General features: G+C 57.8%; 2 protein-coding genes across 4 annotated transcripts in view; one reads left to right on the top strand and one right to left on the bottom strand.

The window, feature by feature from the left end:
* Positions 1-19,095, bottom strand: part of RPL38 (ribosomal protein L38) — a 289,914-nt gene that overhangs the window by 137,547 nt on the left and 133,272 nt on the right. The gene's annotated exons all lie outside the window — the stretch shown is intronic.
* Positions 3,217-19,095, top strand: part of SLC39A11 (solute carrier family 39 member 11) — a 74,857-nt gene continuing 58,978 nt past the window's right edge. For 2 of the 3 annotated variants that reach the window (XM_068655410.1, XM_068655409.1), the window contains exons 1-4: positions 3,217-3,374; positions 4,481-4,612; positions 5,252-5,290; positions 10,459-10,617. In XM_068655410.1, coding sequence (XP_068511511.1) covers positions 4,505-4,612; positions 5,252-5,290; positions 10,459-10,617 — 306 coding nt within the window. In that variant the 5' untranslated portion in view covers positions 3,217-3,374; positions 4,481-4,504. Of the gene's footprint in view, positions 3,375-4,480; positions 4,613-5,251; positions 5,291-9,124; positions 9,193-10,458; positions 10,618-19,095 lie in introns of those variants that run through there. The other variant, XM_068655408.1, reaches the window with a different exon arrangement.

Genomic DNA, 19,095 nt, shown 5'->3' with positions numbered 1-19,095 from the left:
CCGGTAACGACGGCTGGAGGAGGAAGGCCAACGAGAGAGCTCGGGGTGAGATAACCCCTGCTCTGGTTTGTTTGAGGTTGGAAAGCAATTAAATAACAGCGATTCCTTTCCCCCTCACCACCCCTCCCCGCATCTTTCCATCATTTATCACAGGGAAAATAGAGAGCAGGAAATTAAGAGTGACTTAAAACAAAGAGCCAAGAGCAAGGCTGCTGATTGCAGCGCGAGGGGCTGGGGGGGTCTCGTTTGCACTTAGCCACCCGCTTCCAGGGGTGGATCCGAAGGCACAGGGGCTTGGAGCAAGAGCAAGAATCATTATCGGCCTCATAAATCTTTCGGAAGCTGGAAAGAGCTTCCACCAGAATAAATAACGTGGAAATTAATGTCCCAGGGAAAGTGTGGAAGGAGGGAGGATGTGGAGAGACGGCCCGGCGGGTGCGATGGGCGGTGGGGTCTCCGTGGGGTGCTCTCCTTGGGGTTTGGGGTCCCGGTGTGTCACCGAGGGCAGCTCCCTGGGGGTTGCCAGCCCCTCGTTGCCCCCTGATGAGTGCCCCTGTGTGCCCCCAGCCGTGCCCTTCCCCAGGAGAGGTGCAGGGATGCTCCCCGGCACCCAGGAGCAGGGGGTGCAGAGCCCTGGCGTGGCACAGGAGAGGGTTTTGACGCCTCGTGACCTTTTCAGGGTTGTTTTTTCCTGTGTGCCCAGGAGGGATGTCCTGTCCGTGCCCTTCCCTCCATGCCCAGGTGGGAGGGCTGGGGCTGAGCGAGGGGGCAGATTTTTTGGGGTTGCCTCCGAGCGGGGTTGTCCTGGGGGTTCCTCCAAGCACCACGGCCTCAGCACCCTCACCCCATGTCCCCGTGGCTCCTCTCCGCTTCCCGACCCCTCTGCTCTGGCTCTGGAGCCAGGAGCCGGGCAGTTGCGTGAATTAATCCACCCAGCTCCCTCGGCTAAAACCAGACCTGATCATTAAGAAAAAAAAAAAAGGACAAAACAAACAACAAAAAAACCACACCGACTAATGAAGTGAAGGGCCAGTCTGCACCGAGGAGCTGCTCGGAGCTGGGATCTGTCTAGCGAGGCGTGTGGCAGCGGCTAACTGAATCAGGAAGCCGTGCTGGGGGCTGCTGGAGGGCTTCTTTTTTTCGAATCCGCCTCGATTTAGCGTTGAGGTTGAGCCTCGTGTAGGGTCCGCGCCGTTCTCTGGGTGGTCCCCGGTTTGGAGAGACGCTGCCTTAGCCCAGCAGCTGGTTGGGTGCTGGCAGATCAACTCCTCTTTGTCCCTCAATTTGGGAAGCATCCACGGTGCTGAAAAGCCAGTTAGTGGCGGGGAGAGACGCACGGCCCCTTCCCACACCACCCCGAGTGCCATGGGACGGGGCCACGGGGATTACGAGACCACAAAGCAAAAAAAAAAAAACTCTTAAAACCCCTCTGAGCCTCCTGCCACCCATTCCTGTTCTGTAAAAAAAAAAAAATCCACGGCGCTCTCAACCCCTGGCCTGGAAATGCGCATGGAGAGGCATCGAGTTGCCAACAGAGGGAGAGGGCGAAGCGACCTCTCGCCCCGATCCGCATGGAGAGGGCAGCGGGACCCCCCCCAAGGGTATAGGGCAGGGGGGCAGAGGTTGTGCCGAGCCCCCCGGGATGGGAGGCAGCAGCGGTGCCAGCAGTCGGCGCGCCCCTACCCGGAGCCCTCCTGGGGGTCTCTTTTATTTTTCTTATTAATCGAGGGCAAAAATGCTGGGGCAGCTCGCCAAACCCTTTTTTTTTTTTGAACGGGTCCCTGGGGGGGCAAATCTCATCTTTCTCCTCCCCAGCTGGCACGTCCCGTGCTGTGGAGGGACCCAAACGTACCCAAAACGAGGCCGTTTGTAGGGTGCGCAGCGGTGCCGTGCAGCCCCACTGCCCTCGCCCTTCCTCCTCTTCCTCCTCCTCTGCCTCCAGCTCCCCGCAGCCGGCTCCTCGCCTCCCTCCTCCTCTCCCCCTGCCATTTTTCGCCTCCGTAATGACTTTATCGATCCCCGCCGAGGGGCTCGGGTCTGGGCTGCAGACGTTTGTTGCGAATCCTAAATGAGAAACCCCCGCTGCCCGCGAGTTTTTGGCAGCCAGGGGCCAAAATCTCTCCTCTCACCACCACCTCTCCCTGCTGTGAGCGGCTTTTCGGAGGGCTGGGCGCATTAAATCCACACCATTGGCACCGAGGGTTTGGTGTGGGGTTGGAGCCCCTTTTGCTGCCATAAAATGGGTTTTAGGGTCTCTGGTAATTTTAGGGTCTCCGGTAATGCGCAATGAGTGGGGTGCCTGGCAGGACCCTCCCCAAGGGACCCCTCGGGATGGGGGGCTGCTGGGGGGCACCCTTTGGGAAGGGACCTCCTGGTGTCCCCAGGGGGCTCAGGGCCCGTCATTAAGTGGGTCGTTAATGAGCAGGATGTTAATGAGCTGGTAATTAATAAGCAAACTGCTAATAACCGGGTCATTGATCTGCAATGTGTTGATAACCGAGTCATTAATACACACTATGTTAATAAGCAGGTCATTAATATGTATGATGTTGATAAGTGGCTCGTTAATAAGCAGGCTGTTAATAATAAAGTAATTAATATGCAGGGTAATCACTCATTATTCATTATCAAGCAGGTCATTATTAAGTAGGATGTCAACAAGCTGATAATTAATGTGATAATTAATGAGCAGAATATTAACAACTGGGTCATCGATATGAAATATATTAACAAATGACTCATTAATATGTATAACGTTAATGAGTATGCCATTAATATGCAAATTGTTGATGAGCAGTCGGCTAATATGCATATAATTAATACGCATGTAATTAATACGCATGATGTTAATAAGCAAGATAATAATAAGATGGCAATTAATAAGCAGCCTATTAATAGCTGGGTCATTGATATGCAATGTATTAATAACCGGGCCATCACTAATGATAATAATCAGATAATTAATATGCAATATGCTAATTAGCATACATTTAATAGGCGGGTCATTAATATGCAGGCTGTTAATAAGCGGGTCATTAACAAGCAGGACGGGAGGACCTCCGTGCTGGGGACACGAGAGGACTCTTTTTAATTAATTAATTAATTAATTAATTTTAATTTTTAAATTTTATTTTCGTGCCCTTCATTTTGGCACCCCTCTCTCTCTTGCCGCGCCCGCCCGCCCCGCGCCGCCCGTTTCCGCCCGCCCGCGCCGCTCCCTCACCGCCGCCTCCACCCGAACCGCAGAGCCGCAGGGCGGGCCCGCCCCCTTGCCTCCCTCCCATTGGCTGAGGCCGCCGGGTGGGCGGGGCGGCGGCGGCGCCACGTGTGGCCGCACCCGGAAGTGGCGGCGGGGCCGGGGCGGCCGGGACCAGGTGCGGGGGGGGCCGGGCCCGGGGGGTCCCGGGGCTGGGGGGGGGGCTCCGGGCCCGGGAGTGCGGGGAGGGGGAGCTGGGGACTGGGGGAGGGGTTTGGGGGGCTGGGGGGCCGGGTTTGGGGCCTGGGAGACTCCACTGGGGGGGCTGGGGGCGTTTTGGGGGGGTTGGGGCCGGGTTTGGGGGCCTGGGGGTCCCAATTTAGGGTCTGGGGGCCCCAATTTGGGGCATGGGAACACAATTTGGGGTCTGGGGGCTGTTTGGGGGGCTGGGGGATCCAATTTGGGAATTTAGGGGCTCTTTGGGGGGGCCTGGGGGTCTGTTTGGGGGCCTGGGGGCGTTTGGGGCCGGGTTTGGGGGTCTGGGGGACCCAATTTGGGGTCTGGGGGCTGTTTGGGGGGCTGGGGGATCCAATTTGGGGGGTTAGGGGCTGTTTTTGGGGCTGGGGGGCGTTTGGGAGAGCTTTGGGGCTGGGTTTGGGAGGCTGGGGGACCCAATTTGGGGCCTGTTGCGGCTGGGGAACCCAGTTTTGGGGGTTAGGGGCTGTTTGGGGGGGTCTGGGGTCCTGTTTGGGGGCTGGAGGCCGTTTGGGGCCAGGTTTGGGGGCCTGGGGGGTCTCAATTTGGGGCCTGGGGGCTGTTAGGGAGGCTGTGAGGATCTGGGTTGGGGACCTAATTTTGGGGGATATGGGGGCTGTTTTGGGGGACTGAGAGGCCTTGGTTAGGGGGACCCAATTTAGGGGCTGGGGGCTGTTTGGGGGTCTGGGGGACCCAGTTTGGGGGCTGGGGGACCCAGTTTGGGGTCTGTATGGGGCAGCCGGGAGGCCGTGGGTTGGGGGGGGTTGGTTGAGGGTCTGTAGGGCTAGGCTTGGGGGACTGGGGGAGGCCATTTTGGGGGGCTGAGGGACTCAATTTGGGGGGTCTGGGGACTCTTTGGGGAGTTGGGGATTTTTTGGGGGGGACCAGGAAGCCTTGGCTTTGGGGGGGCTGCTTAGGGGACCTGCCCACGGCCCCCTCCTGCGCTGAGCCGGCCCTAAATCCCTCAAATTTCAGGGAAAAAGCCCCAAATGTGATGATCTCCGTGACGGGGCCTCTTCTCTCCTCCAGGCTGCGGCTCCCGCTGCGCTCAGCATGCTCCCGGGGCAGGGCCCGGTGCTGCAGTCGGTGCTGGGGACCCTCCTCACCTGGGGGCTGACAGCGGCTGGCTCGGCGCTCGTCTTCGTCTTCTCCAGCGGGCAGGTGGGTTTTGGGTCCCAGGAGCTGGGTTTTGGGTCCCAGGAGCTTCTTTTTGGCTCCCAGGGGCTTGGTTTTGGCTCCCAGGGGCTTGATTTTGGCCCCCAGGGCAGGGAGAGGAAATAATCCCGCTCCTCTCCCGTGCAGGAGGAGATCAAACCCCCCCAGGTCAGCCCCCGCTGGGGATCTTCAGCTCCTCTCCCCTTCCAAAATTGAGCCCCCCCCCTCCCCGCCTCGCTGGGTTTATTATTTCTGGCTGCCTTGTGATGATTTATTCAGCAGCTCGCCGCTTTTCCTCCTTGGGGGGGAGGGCGATGCGCTAAAAGAAACAAAAAACCCACAAAACCCACAGGGGTGAGGCTGGGTGGGCTGCGTGCGGGGCTCCCGGAGACAAAATCCTCCGGGGGGGGGGATGTGGGGCCACGGGGTGCAGCTGGCCGGGAATCTCAGCACCATTTGGGGGTGTTTTGGGGCGAGCAGGGGTGGTTTTGGGGTGGCTGATGGTTATGGGGCAGCCGGGACACCCTGCGGGTGACTCTGGAGAGGGGAAATTTCCCCCCCGGTGGAATCCCAGCACGATTTTGGGGTGCCCCCACCCGTCGTGCCCTCGCTAAGCGCTGCTCTCTGCCTTCCTTCTCGTTCCAGAGGCGGATCCTAGATGGGAGCCTGGGCTTTGCTGCGGGGGTGAGTTCGGCGCCCCTCCTGCTCCTCCGTGCTCCCTCGGGGTCCCTCCTTGGGTTTTCATTTCGTGGGGACAAAACGAGCTGGAGGCAACGGGGGGGGCACGGGGCTGGCCACGTCCTGGCACATTTTGGGGCCTCTCGTGGGGCGAGGGTGGAGGTGGGGAGAGCCACGAGGGTGCTGAGCTGCCCGGGATGGGTTTGGCTCCGGGGTTTATCTGGCATCTCCTCCCTCTGACCCGCACCTTCCCGGTGCCCCTGGCCCCAAGGGCTCTGCCAGATCCTGTGGGGTCCTGGCTCTGCAACCAGCACCTGGAGCGGGGAAAACTCAGCCGGGCTCTGGGTTGACTGAGAACCCCTTGGTCTGGGAGCAGGAAAATCCATCCTACAGAGCCCTAACTGCTGGCAGCAGGGCTGTGTGCTTGCAGGGCTCCTCGCTGCCTGCTCCCAAACCCCAAAACCCCAACACTGATCTCCTGGAGCCTGGCTGTGACCTGCTGAAGACACGAATAATTCAGTCAGGCTGCAGCAGCAGCAGCTCCTCAGCTCATCTCTGAGAAATCCATCACTCGTTTTAGGAGTTTCCCATTCTGGACCTTTCCAGTTTCCCTTCCGAGCTGTCTTCCAGAGGCACCCTTGTCCCTACAAGCAGGTCAGAGCCACCTCTGCGGGGTCAGGGAGGTGCTGCCAAGCACACCACGGGCTGTGGGCTTCTTCTGTCCCTTTGCCCAGGCTGTGGCACCGCTGTCCCCATGGGTGTGGGGTGCTGGACCATGGTGTGGGGTTGTCACCTTCCTGCAGCCCCGTGGGGACCCTGACTCACCCCCACGTGGCAGAGGTGTGGCCCGCCCGGCGCAGCAGCTGTCCTACAAACGTTTATTTGCTTTCCTTCCTTATATTCGCCGTGCTGGGGAAGGGAAGGGAGAGCTCTGGGGGATCGCTGCGGTGTCTGGAGGGGAAAACCTTCACCAGGACCTCCCCGGTCCCTCTTCGGTGCCAGGACCCTCGCAGAGGAAGGTGGCACGGGGCTGGGGCTGAGTGCTGGGGTAGCAGCGACGTGGCAAAGGCACTGGAGGGTGGAACAGCAAGAATTGCCTTCCTTTTTATTTTTTTTTTTGCTAGATTTGTTCCAGATGTGCCCGTGGCGCTCTGCCCGTTGGCTGATAAGGGGCTGGAGTCCCAAAAGCTGCGCTCAGCCCCCCGGTGCCGCTGCGCTCTGCGTCTCCAGCTTGTCCTTGCCCAAAAGGTTTAATAACAAGTGTTTTCCTCCCTCTGGCGTGTTTGGTGCCTTTGCAAAGAGCCCCATGGAGGAGCTGGAGCCTTCCCCAACCGAGCAAAGCTCAAAGGGGCCGTGCTGGACTCCAAAATCCTGGCAGGGAGCAGCAGGAGCCGTGCGATTCTGCGCCCCTCCGGTGCCGGGGAGCTGCGGGCACCTGGCGTGCTGCGTGGAGGGGGGCAGGATGTGGAGCAGCCTCTTTTGGAAGCTCTTTGTACCGTTTTCTCTCTTTTCTGTCTCGTAAAAAGCGTTTCCTCAGCCGGTGGAGCTGCTCTGATCAGGGGCTGCTTCTCCTGCTGTAAGGGATTTCTGTTCAAGTCTCTTTGATGTGGGTTTCTCGCACATCAATACAGGCTGCTCCTCCGAGCCCTGGGGTAGGGGGCATAGAACTGAACCTCCTCTTTATCTCTGAGATGAGAGCTCCGAAATCTGCCCTGTGGAGTTTCTTTAAACTTCTCCTGGAGCCAGCAAACCTCCGGGCGCGTCGGGGACCCGCGGTCTCTCCGCTGTCGGTGCTCAGCGCAGGGTCCCCATGAACTCCTGGTTCCAGGGGTGTGTGTGATGCTCTCCTAGGTCAGGTTCACGTGTAAAACAGGTCGCAGTAATTCCATTTTCTGCTGGAAACCATTCCCTGCTTGTATTTTGGGAGCTTTCACAGCAAGATAACGCCCGACTGAACTAAAAACTTCTGCACCACCAAGAGGAGGGCAGGGACGGGGACACCAGCGACCTCGAGGCGGGTGGTGCGGCGTGCTAGGGATTTGGGGAGCCACAGCTCTGGGTGAGCCACTTGGAACCACGGTGGAATTGCAGCAGTGCCCCGATTTGGGGTGTAGCTGCACTTTTCTTCTTTTCTTTAATCCCTCTGGCACGGCTGGTGGCACGGTGCCTCGGGTGGAGGGGACGCTCGGCTCCTTCCCCCCTAACTCTGCCCCCCGGGGGTGTGAGCCCCGAGCCCCCTCTGCCTGGGTTCCCTCCCTGGAAGTCGCGGGTTTGGCACGCGGGAGCCTCCGAGGTGACGTTTCCATGGAGACGAGCCTTTACTTGGGCATCTGATGTGCAATTCTGTTGTTTTTTCTCTTAAATCTCGATATTCTTAAATGAGATTTTTTTTTTTAAATGTTCCCCGTTAGCTCCGCGTCGTCCTGGGGGTGCTGTGCTCCCCTCCAACATCCAGGGGCTGCAGCCTGCCTGCCGCCTCGCCCGGCTGGTCCTTTTATTGGGTCACGCTTTGATTTCTTTCCTCTGTCCCAGGTGAAGCAGAAAATCATAAAGACACGCTCCTCGCGCCGCGCCACGCGAGTCTGCCTCGAATCTTCCCTTTTCAGGGCCGCTTAAAACAGCATCGGTAATTTCCAGGGGTCTGCCGAGGCCGCCTCTCGTTGTTGGAGGCTTAATGAAGTCAAGCTGAGGATTTGGGCAGGGGGAGCAGCCTGCTGGTCTCATCTTCTTTTAATTCCTGTCTGCATCGAGGCAGGGAAGGGTTTGGGCTCCCTGCAGCCCAGGGATGCTTTCCACCCCCAGCTGCCTCCTCCTCCCCGTCCTCAACCGCGGTTTGTTTTCCCAGAGCTGGTGGGTTTACGGCGTGGTGCACCTCGGCTCTGGAGCACGGAGGCTCTTTGCTGAGCCGCCCGGATGGGATTTGGCAGGAGGAGCCCAGCCCCGTGCCAGCCGGGGCTCTGCGGGTCCCTGCTCCCAGCTGATGGGAGCAGAGCGTGGGCGATGCCAGCAGCGTGCGATGGGAAGGCTTGGTGCAGGAGATCGTGTCCTCTGCCAAAAGGGCTTCGTGTCTTATTGATCCGGGGAGGACCCAGGCAGGCTTTTTCTGCAGCGAGGAAGGGGAAATGGAGCTCACGGCACATCCCTTGCACCAAAACCCTTTTACTGCCATCCCCGGGGGTGGCTGTAGGTGCCCTGTGACCTCCCAGCGTGTGTGGAACAACCACAGCGGGGTGAGGAGTGGTGGCAAAGCTCAGCACAAATGAGGACTTGGTAATTAAAGCGTGGTTCTGTCACTCGGTCGGCTCGCTGGCAGGAATCCCAGCCCTCTGGGTACGTCGGGAACATCGTCTGCTGAGGGATGCTGAGAGATGCTGCTGGACCAGGGGGTCACCGTGCTGGCTCTGCCACAGGGCAGGAGCTCCAAAACAGCGGGGTCAGGACGCTCCCTTCCAAACCAAGGTGTGCAGGAAAAAATTTCTCCTTCCCTAGCAAACCAAGCTGCTGGGCACGTCTGCTCCTTCAGCTGGCGAGGCTCGGGGGGGGCCCGGAGCTGTGTCATCCTCTGGGGAGCTGGTGGGGGCTTTGGTGCTGATTTAATGGCAACAGGAGCTGGTGCCAGGTCTCTGCTTTCCGTGGGGAAATGATCTCTTAATGTGAGGTGTCGGTGTTAATTCTGCAGATCCTATAATTCTCCCTGTTGCTCGTGTTTCCACGCCGGGGCGTGTGTTTTTTTGTTTTTTCAGAGGAGGTGGCATCTGAAATATGGAGCTTGACAGCTGTGGTTCAGTTGAACTTGACAGCCTGCTTTCTTCTTACTCACAGTGAGCTGAGAGTTACGCAGCCCCTCGGGGACCGGTGTCTCCAGCAGTCGGCATCTGGCTCCTCTGACAGCGATTTAAAGCGAGCAGGTTCATTATGCTCCTCTCCTGCGGGCACCGTGGGGTGAAAGCAACCTCCTACAGCACCCCTCCTGCTGCCAGCTGTGGGCTCGCTCCCCCAGAGCTGATCTCACACCCTCCTGCACCCCAAAAGCTTCCCCCCGACTTGCTGCCCGATTCAGGCAGGGTTCAGCATCGCCTCGTCCATCCCTCGGGGCAGGCGGCTGCGGGACGGTGCCTGCAGCCCTGCAGCTCTTCCCTTCCTTCTCTTTCCTTTCCCTGCCCTCCCTCCGGATCAAAGCTTTGGCTTTTGGATAGGAACTCGTTGACATTGGGACTGGTCCTGGAGCTGGTCCCGGTGAGCTCCCACAGCTGCAGGGACACCCGGCTGTACTGAAACCTGCCCTGGGCTGGCTTGGAAAGCCCAACAGATCCCATGTCCTGTTTCTCCTGTGTTTTTTTGGGGTAGTTCCTTCTCCCTCCCAGCTGTAAGCGATGTACAAAGCTGTGTCTGGCTCCCTGGAGGTCTGGCAGGGTTGCTGTGAGCGCAGCAGGCAGTGCCCAGGCGCTGGATGTGCCCCGGGGCTGTGCAGGGGCAGAGGATTCGCAGCGCCCCTGTGCTGTGGTTGCCTCGATTTTGGGTAGGGGGGCAGGGGACACTGGCAGCTGAGCTGCTGCAGGCTGGGATCTTCGTGGCAAAGCCCCAGCCTGGCTTTATCTAACTTAAAATGGCTCTTTGGCTCTACACATTACCTGATTTATTTTTTTATATATATATTTTTTAATTATTTTTTCTTTTCCTTCCTGAGCTGAAGCCTGCGTGTGTTCCTGCTCCGTGGAGGAGCCTGGAGCTGGGCACAGGGTGGGAGGATTTGCTTCACCCCCAACAGGTGGGGGTCACAGACCCAGTCCTGCAGCTGAGGATGGGAGGAGAACCAAAAAAAAACCCAACCAAGTAGGGAAAAACACAAAACAAGACAGGGTGAGGGAGGTTTTCCAGCTGTCCTTCGGAAGGACGCTTGCGGCTGCGCTCACTCCACAGAAATTCAGCCCGCCGAGCTCGTGTGGTCTGCCAGCTCCTTCGGGCTGGAGCCAAGAAAAATGCTCCTGGTGATAAAAAACTGATGGAAAACCATCGCTTCTCCATCCTTCAGTGACTCTTTTGGTTGGGGAGCTGCTGTGAGTGGCCCCGCTGGGTGGCAGAGGCCATGCAGGCAGCACGCCCGTGGGCGCGGGGATTTTGGCACCCGGTGGCTGCGGTCCCCGGGCTCTCACCTCTCACCTTTTGTCTCCTAGGTCATGCTGGCCGCTTCCTACTGGTCCCTGCTGGCCCCGGCTATCGAGATGGCTGAGGAGTCCGGCACCTTTGGGGCTTTTGCCTTCCTCCCCGTGGCCGTGGGCTTTGTTCTGGGAGCAGCTTTTGTGTACGGGGCCGACCTGCTCATCCCGGTGCTGGTAAGTGCGCGCGGGTCTCTGCCTGCTCTGTGCCCCACTGGAGGTGCCCCACCCCATAAAATATCCTCGTTTTCCTGCAGGGGTGGGATTTGGGGAACTCAGGGCATTCCCAGGAGCCCAGGACCCTTCGGGGTGAGGTGCAGGGCAGCGGTGCTGGCCCCGGTGCTGCTCTGCTGGCTCCTGGGCACCGATGTCCCTGCTGGTGGCCCCGAGCAGCCAAAAACCTCACCTTGGCTCTCTGGAAAGCTGCCTCTTCTCTGCTTCCTTCGGCTTCTGCCATGACAGGAGCCAGATACAAATTGGTTTCTATCAGAGACTTAATGAAACTGTTTTTTCCCCCAAGACCCCGTGGCTCTGCCTGTGCCGAAGGCAGTTTCAGGCTCTGCGCTGTTTTTTTTTTTTTCCTCTCTCTTTTTTTTTTTTCACACTTCTGCTTTTGTTCTTTTCACTGGCAACGCTTTGCAAACAGTTCAGGTGTGACCTTCTGTTTCAGCCCAGAGGTTTAATTTGCGGAGCTGCCAGCCCTTTAAGTGTCTCCGAATTGAATGAACCATCCCACCGTCTAAGAGCATTATTAAAAAATAAAAACCTGGAGCTGTTGGGCTGCCACGGCTGAGAGCGTCAGAACAGCTTGGTCTGCAGGGATGTTTTCCAAAACTTCCAGAGGACTTTTTAAAATTTCCTGATTGATTTTAGTGGCAGGTGGGGCTGAGGCTTTTTGTTTGAGGAGGGGTAGGGGCTGGCGACCCCCATCCTGGGGGAGCCGCCGTGTTAATTTTCCCTGCTCCCTGCCTTTTTGAGCCTCTCCGAAGAGGCATAGCCCAACGTGTCCTCGGTTAGGAAGAAAATGGCCTGATATTACCGTGTGTCAGTGCCGGGGTAAATGGATGCATTAAAGCAAAGAACAAATAAATGAAACGCCGGCGGTGGCAGGCTGCTAAAAGCCTGCGCCCCCTCCGCGGGCTGCTGGTGGCTCCCTGCCCGTTCCCTCGCTCCTCTCAGGGCTCCCAAATCTTTCTCTGGGCTGTGGGGCTCAGCAGCAGTGCTGGGGATGCTCTCAGCCTTTGGTGGCTGCTCCCCACATCCCGAGGTCTCGTGCTGGCTGTGGCAACGCTTGTCCTCGTCCCGAGGTGCTGGATGGGGCCGTGTGTTTGATCAGCTGCCCCCACGCCGCCGTTTCCCAAGAGAAGGGACAAACAGTTGCAGCACAGAGCCCGCTTCTTCCTCCTGCTGCCTGCCTCTGGTGCATTTGGAAATCGTGCCGGGTGGGGAGAGCGTCGGGGGAGGGAAATTCTTGGGTTGCAAAGAGCAGGACGGAGCGAGGAGGGGTGTCAGGGGAGAGGGTTCACACCCTGTGCCTAACGCCTGTGCCTTAGGAGCACTTCCTAAATCTGCTCCTAAGCCTGCAGGCGGTGAGGGGGCTGTCCCCGGGCTGGGGCTGCTGTCCCCCAGCTGGGCAGGAGCTGCTTTGAAGGAGTTCATGGGAATGCAAAGGGTCCTGCCCCACGTAACTCGTGGTCAGAGCGGGGGACCCCGCGCCCCCAGCCCGGTGCAGCTCCTGGAGTTTGAGGATTAAGCCGCTGCGGCTCACTTCCAACCAGTCTCGCTCCTTTCTAAATCAATTAAAATCTCAGCTTTTCATTTTATCTCTTCCTCCCCTTAAAATCAGGTGAGACGAGGGGACGCCGGGGAGCCCCCAGAGCACGCTGCCACCCGGGCGGGCAGGAGGAAGGGATCTGTTCCCACAGGCTGCTCTCGCTCCCCGTGTTAGCACTCCTCTATAATTGTTTTGCGATATAGCAACAGGTAGTAAAAGCTTTTAATGAGCCCTTATCTCCCCGGGGCTGCTCGTGGGGCTGGAGCAAGGCTTGGCTCCCCTGCTCCCACGGCAGCAGGGGCAGGAGCCGAGCGGCTCTGCTGGTACCCAAATGTTTGCTCAGCGGCAGAGCGGGGCCGGTGGGAGGGTTAAACCTCCAAGACAAAGTGGGTAATGACGCCGAACAGCTGTAGTCATTAAATTCCTTACAAAAGACAGATTTAATCTATTACATCTTTATCTTTCCGCGGCTTCCCTGCTGGAAGCCTTTAGCGTGTTTGCTCATCCTTTTTGGAGTTTATCGAGTGTGAGACATCCCCAGCGCTGCTGCTGGCGGAGGGCTGTTCTCCTGTCCTCTACCTAAATGCTGAGTGTCCTCGGCCCCAGGCTAAAAGAAAAGAGAATTGGGCATTTGGGTGTGCTTGGAGAGCAAGAAATAGGTGTGAGGAGCTTTAAAAGTGGGTGCCTCCTGCCTTTTGCTGGCCATCTCCTTTCTGTTCAGCCAAGCTTTTACCAGCCGCGCTGGATTTGGTGGTTTGGGTCTGCTGTAGGATGTTGCTGTAGTCTCAGGGAATACCTTAAACCACTAACGAACCGCTAACAAACGACCTGTCTGCCTCTTCCCTCCCCTGGTCCTGCTGATGCTGCAGCATCATTTCCTTCCTGCGCTGATTTTTAGCGATAGAGCGAATTTTGGATATTTCCAGGAGGATTCTGGATGGAGAAGGGCGGCCGATGGGGGGCTGCGTGTGGGGGCTGGGTCTGAGGGTCTCCGATGCTACCAAGGTAGAGGGGTTTGGGTGGGGTGCGGGGGTCTGGGCACAGCACAGCACCTGTGCCAAAGCTGTGGCTCGCAGGAACTCCCTAATTTGTGCCTTTTCTGGATCACTGCCCTTGCAATGCTCCTTGGAGCGAGCAGGAATTCCAAGACTTGGTTCTGGTGGAATAGGGAAGGTGGCAAGGATAGGGGAGAGAAGCAAGCTGGCCCCAGCAGGAGATAAATCCCACAGGGATGAAACCCTCATGGGCTGCACGTCAGCTCACCATAGCCGTGTGCCCACCCGTTCCCATTAACCACGTTACTCCTTGTGCACAACCATTCCCCTTAACCACCTTATTCCTTCCGTCCCCGTCTGCCTGACGTCCTCTCTGCTTTGGGATCGCTGTGCTAAATAGGATAACGAGGCTTAATTGCCTTCATCTCCTCTACCTCAAGGCTTTGTCGGGCTTGGAAACGTCTGCTCAGCTCTGGGACCAGGCTGCGGGGGGGTTCCTGCCGTATGGGGGGGGCCTGGGCAGTTTTTGGGGGTCTGGGCAAGTGCTGCAGGATGGGCAGCAGCTAACGGGTGACCCAGCTGGGAGCCTGCTGCTGCCTCCAGGGCAAAGGATGATCGGAGAAAAGGGTCTGGAGAGCCAGGGCTGTAAATCTGTCCTGGAAATCCCATCTCCATCCAATTTTTTTTTATTTCCTTGTCAGCTAGACGCAGGGTTTGTTTTTCCTGGCTGCGGAGCAAATCAATGAAGCTGCCCGTGACGGGGGGACCGCTCGTTGGATTTAACACAAATAACATCTTTGGGGCTTTTTTGGAGCTTTTCTCACCGGGCTGGCAGGTGCTCCGCGGAGGGTACCCACGTGGCGGAGTTGTGCCCAGCGCCTGGGTGTTTTGTACCCGGTTTGAGGCTTCCCAGGCTCTTGTTTGCAGCTGCATTCATGGTTTTAGCAGCAGTGAGGGCTGGGGAGCCTGATGTGGAGCAGGTGGCGGTGGTGCGTGGCTGCAGTAAGGGCCAGATCCTGCTCACCCTCTCGAAACGTGGCTGTGCTGCGCTCCTGCCCCTCATCCGTGTATTCACTGGAGGCCACGGCGGGGTCTGGGCGTGCTGCTGGCCTCCTGGGCAGGCACAGCGAAGCAGAGAGATGGTCACAAGCTTTTTTTGGAATGCGGTCTGGGATCGGGCACTTTGTGCAGAATTTGGAGCTATTTTTGGCGAGCGCTCTTGGGAAGGACTTGGGAGCTCAGCTATCCGCGGGGCGTGGACGTGGTGGCAAAGACCTCTGTGCATGCTCGAGGCGTGCGTGCACGTTACTTAAAATGGCCATTTTTTGGGCTGAAAGTCGGCTGGATTGGGTCTTTCCTGGGCCAGTGGGTACACGTGTGGCACATACATGGAGAGGAAGCAGCTGTGAGGGTGGGGGGCCCAGCTGTGGGTGCTGGGGACCCCAGACCCAGCGGCTGCAGCACGCTGAAAGCACAGCTTTTGGCACAGCTTTTAGCACAGCTCTCCCCTCTGATTGACCCAGACCGAATTTAGCGGGTTAATTGTCTCACGAGGCAGTGGAAACGTGCTGGGGCTTATTGCCGGTGCTAATTTATAATCAGGATAAAAGTTCCTCTTATGCAATTTGATTTCTCCGAGACATGCCCAGCGCAAGTTCCCCTTCTTAATGCGCCTTTTCCTGTTCATTTGCGACTCCTAGAAAGCTAATTAGCTGCACATCCTCATTGCTGTAGTAGGGAGAGGTTTTTCCTTTCGATTATTAACCAAAGGACGTGCTCATAGGTGTGTTTTTCTGGCTCACTAAATTTTGGGACATGGGACTGAGGTGCTGTGGCTGTCCTGTGGCCACTGCTTTATGGCACTGGTGTCTGCGGGTGCTGCTGGGCAGGGGCGGTTTGCAGTTCAGCCAAAAAACTTGTGCAGAAAGAGGGGTTTGTGCTAAAAGGTGGTGGGGATGCTGGAGAAATTTCAAGCTCCTTTCCTTGCTGTGACAAAGCTGTGTCCCTCCGCACCCTGCTTGCCATCAGACTGGGTCTGGAAGGCTCAGGGAAGGCGGATGGGACCCTCCGTGCCCCTTTTTTTGGGGACCACGGAGAGAAGCATCATCTCCATCACCTGCAGGACTTGCTCCTGTTGCCTTCACGTGCTTGTTCCGAACACCTGAATGAGGCCCCGTTCATCTGCGGGCACGGCGAGCGCCACGGGCTGCTCCTCGGCTGTTCCTCGATCTTCAAACCTGCCTTTGAACGTGCTCCTGGCAGAACCCAAATTAATGCCTCTGCTGTGAAATGTAAACCTGCCATTAAAAACGACAGGGAAGAGGAGAAGAAGGTTACAATCGGTTGGGTGGCGAGCTGTCAGGGAGAGGAAGGCTGCTTTCATGCAGCTCGTGGAAAATATATGTGCATACGTCTGTAAATGCAGCGCCGTGGCAGCTTGCTATCAGAGTAAACTGTGACTCACCCAGATTTACTTGACGTGCTGCCTGCTTTGGAGACGAGCTGCCAGGAGTCGATTTTGTGCCTCTTCTGCCTGTGCCTCCCCGGAGAGGCCGCCGGGGCGATGCCCGCGGGTGCCGGTGTGCCGCTGCCTTGCAGCGTGCTCCTGCTTTGAGCCAGGAGCACGGAGATGCTGCGGAGAGGATTTGTGTTCCCTTTGCACAGACGGATTGAGAATTGTGCCTTCACACCCTCCTGCTGCACAGCCCCAGCCTGGCAGGGAGCAGCTCTTTAAACCTCTCGGTTTAACCCCGCGTATTTGGGTTCGGGGCCGCATCCAGCTCAGGTGGGGGCCTGGAAGCTGCAGGATGAGAGGTGCAGCCAGGCACCACGCACTCCTCCTGGCTTCCAGCCGCCGTGTGTGTGGGTGGCTGCTGTCTGCAAGCTGCTGCCCGGAGCTCGGTGCAGTAAAACAGGCGTCCAAACAGGCGTCCGCAGCTAATCCGGCGGCGCATCGTGCCTTGTTAATAACCTGATGGCCCCACTGGGAAGAGGGGAGAACTGGGGGGGAAAAACGGCTTGGTTATTTCTGCTCAGCCAGTCCGAGGCTCCTCTCGTGGTGTTTTGACCTCTCGGATGTCTCTCCTCTCCTCTCCAGGCTGAGGGCGAGGGGTTGTGGAGGGCTGTGAGGCTGCTGGGGCCGTGCGCCCTGTCCCCCGGCTGTGCCGCTCGGGGAGCGCACGTGGTGGTGCCTTGGGATGTTACTGCTGGGGTGTGGAAATCTGCATGATGTTTTCCTGTCTCCTATCACGCTCTAATTATCAACGAGATGGTGACAGTGACGTGATGTTAATCTGGTGTCCTCGGGCCTCACAGCTAATGCAAAGTGAAGAACTGACCGGAGGAGCCCGCTCCTGGTTTGCAGGCTCGCGAAGGTCCCTTGCTGCTGGTTCACATTCTGCCTGCTTTTCTTTATGGCCTGTCACGGCTTTGTAGGTGAGGTAAATGCTAGACGTATAAATAAATGATATTTAATGAGCGTTTGCATTGCAGGGAACAAGATGCAGCCAGGAGGGGGGCAGCGCTGCGGGGATTTCCAGCCCGGTGTGGCTGCCGCTGGAGCGCAGTGCTGGAAGCGCGCTGACTTCTGCCGAGGTGCTGCCTCCTGCCAGGCTCGGTGACACCCTGCACAAGGGCTCCGACCTGTGCCAGCCCTCCTGGAAGCCGTCCCTGGCCTTTGGTGTGAGCACAGGAGGTGGCTCAGCCTTGACAAGTGGTGCAGCGTGGCACCCACGTGTGCCGGATCGTCCCCGCGGGACCGTGCGTGCCGGGGATGGCGAAGGAGCGACCGACGGCTGGCAGAGCCCGGGGTGATGAGCAGCCTCCAGGTTCAGAGTGTCCTCGTGGTTTTGGCTGCTCCTCTGGGCTACTTTTGTCTGGCTTTGCCTGGAATTGGGTTTAGAAAAACAAGCCTGGCTCACGCAGTCGTGCTGTGCCCGTTTTTGTTTCCCTCCTCAAAATGCAGAGCTGGTGTTTCTCTGTTTTGGACAGCCCAGGGGTGGGTAAGGTGGCCTGAGGAGTGGGTCCTGGGGGTTTTGGCAGAATAAATAGAGGAGGGAAGATGGGGATGGTGTCCCTACTCCTGGATTCTGCACTGATTTATCCACAGGGAGCACAGAGGGAAGAGATGCTGGGCACCAGCCCCGCTGCGTGAGCTCTGTGCTGGCAGCAGCGCCTTGGAGGGGAGAGGGCTGGCTTCAGAGCTTGGTGTCTGGGCTGAAAGTTGTCTTGGTTGAAATCCAGCGCCTGAACGCCTTACCCTTGAACACAGGATGAGAGCTGCTCGTGTGGCAAGTTTAGGGGGATCAGTGGGGATCAGAACTCAGCTGTGCCCCATAGGAGCAGCCCTGGGGCTCAGCGCTGGGCCAGCCTTGTCCTGAGCTCCGAGAAAGGGAAATTGGTTAGCTCCTCGGTGCTGGCAATTAGGAAGTGCCTTGTCCCTCATTACGCCTCTCTTCTGTAATGAATTAACAAATTAATTGGACTAGCTGAAGGGAATGAAGGGCCTCTCCTGTGGGTTTATTGCGCTGTGCTTCAGGAAGGTGTGTCGGGCTCCCCCGGCGCTGCCCGGCCTCCCGCAGGCACTCGGAGTGGTTTGCAGAGAAGCCCAGGAGACACGCGATGCTGGTAATTGTTTTATGCAGTGTGCGAGACCCGGGGAAGGAAAAACAGAGCAGAAAACCTGGCCTTGGAAATGAGCCTGCTGCGGGCTCGGTCCCTGGAGGCTGCGCCGGTGCCGCTGGGCTCGGGGGCGATGGTGCGGGGAGAAAAGGGACACGTCGGAGAGGTGACACTTCCCCATCCCCGTACCGCGGATTTCTGCTGGTAATTGAGAGCCTAAAGGAGGTCGGGTTGGAGCGTGGCGTAACTGAGCAGTGCTGCACAGCCTCTCCTTGTCGGGGAGGTGATCGATAGCGAGTTGAGCCGCGCTCCCTCCCCGTTTCTCCTGGGCTCTGCCGGCTGCATCTGATGCGCATCCAGCGTTGACACGCTGTGGATATGTCACCTCTCAGTCCCTAAAGGATCCCAATTCCTTCATTCTTCACCTGTGGGTTTCTCTGTGGGCAGAGCTGCCCTGCAGGGCTCGGCTGATGGCTGGCACCCCACAATTTGTGTTGGTTGGGGGGAGTGGGGCTGGCTTTTCCTTCCCCTCTCCAGGGGCTCCTGGCCTCACAGGCGCAGCAGCAGCAGCAGCCTCTCCCCCTCTTTGTTCGCTTTTCCCCCCATTAATTCAATCTGCACTGTTAGCAAATCATTCCTGAGAAGTATATTGTGTAAAAAACGAGCTGTTAATTGAAGTTTTGTTTGCTTTTTCTCTTACTGTTGCAAAAAGCCTTGCATAATAAGGGCTGCGAAAATCCGTGTTGCCACGTTACAGATAGCGAGGTGGGGAGGGGGCAGGGAGGGAGAAGGGATGCGAAGCTGCTCTCCATTAGACTTTAATAAGCATGTGGAGAAAAAGCTCTTGTTAATCCCCTCGGAGGCATCGAGGTTTATTGCCAACAATTAAAATCTCATATTGTAGCGCTGACTCGGTGCCACGAACCTCGCTGCTGTGTCCTGCCGAGCGCGTCCGCGTGGTGCTGGTGGGCAGAGCTGTCCGGGGGTAGATTTCTGCTCCCGGGGGGAATTTCCTGGTCCCGAGGGAAATTCCTGCTCCCGAGGGGAGATTCCTTCTCCCGGGGGAGATTCCTGCTCGGGCTGGCCGTGAGGCTCCCTCTGCCTGGCGAGATTCCTCCCAGCAAGGGACTGGAAACGTGGGCTTGTCCCAACTGGTTTTGGTGGGCAGCACTCACCCGGTTGGAGCCGAAGGAGTTTAAGGACAGATTGTTGTAGTTTTATTTTTATTTTTTTTTGTTCCAAGCATCTGTTTGGGAGGAGAGAGGA

The sequence above is a fragment of the Anas acuta genome, chromosome 18, assembly GCF_963932015.1.
Source record: "Anas acuta chromosome 18, bAnaAcu1.1, whole genome shotgun sequence".
Taxonomy (NCBI): domain Eukaryota; kingdom Metazoa; phylum Chordata; class Aves; order Anseriformes; family Anatidae; genus Anas; species Anas acuta.
The sequence above is the reverse complement of the archived record's forward strand: the minus strand, read 5'-3'. Positions and strand labels throughout refer to the sequence as shown.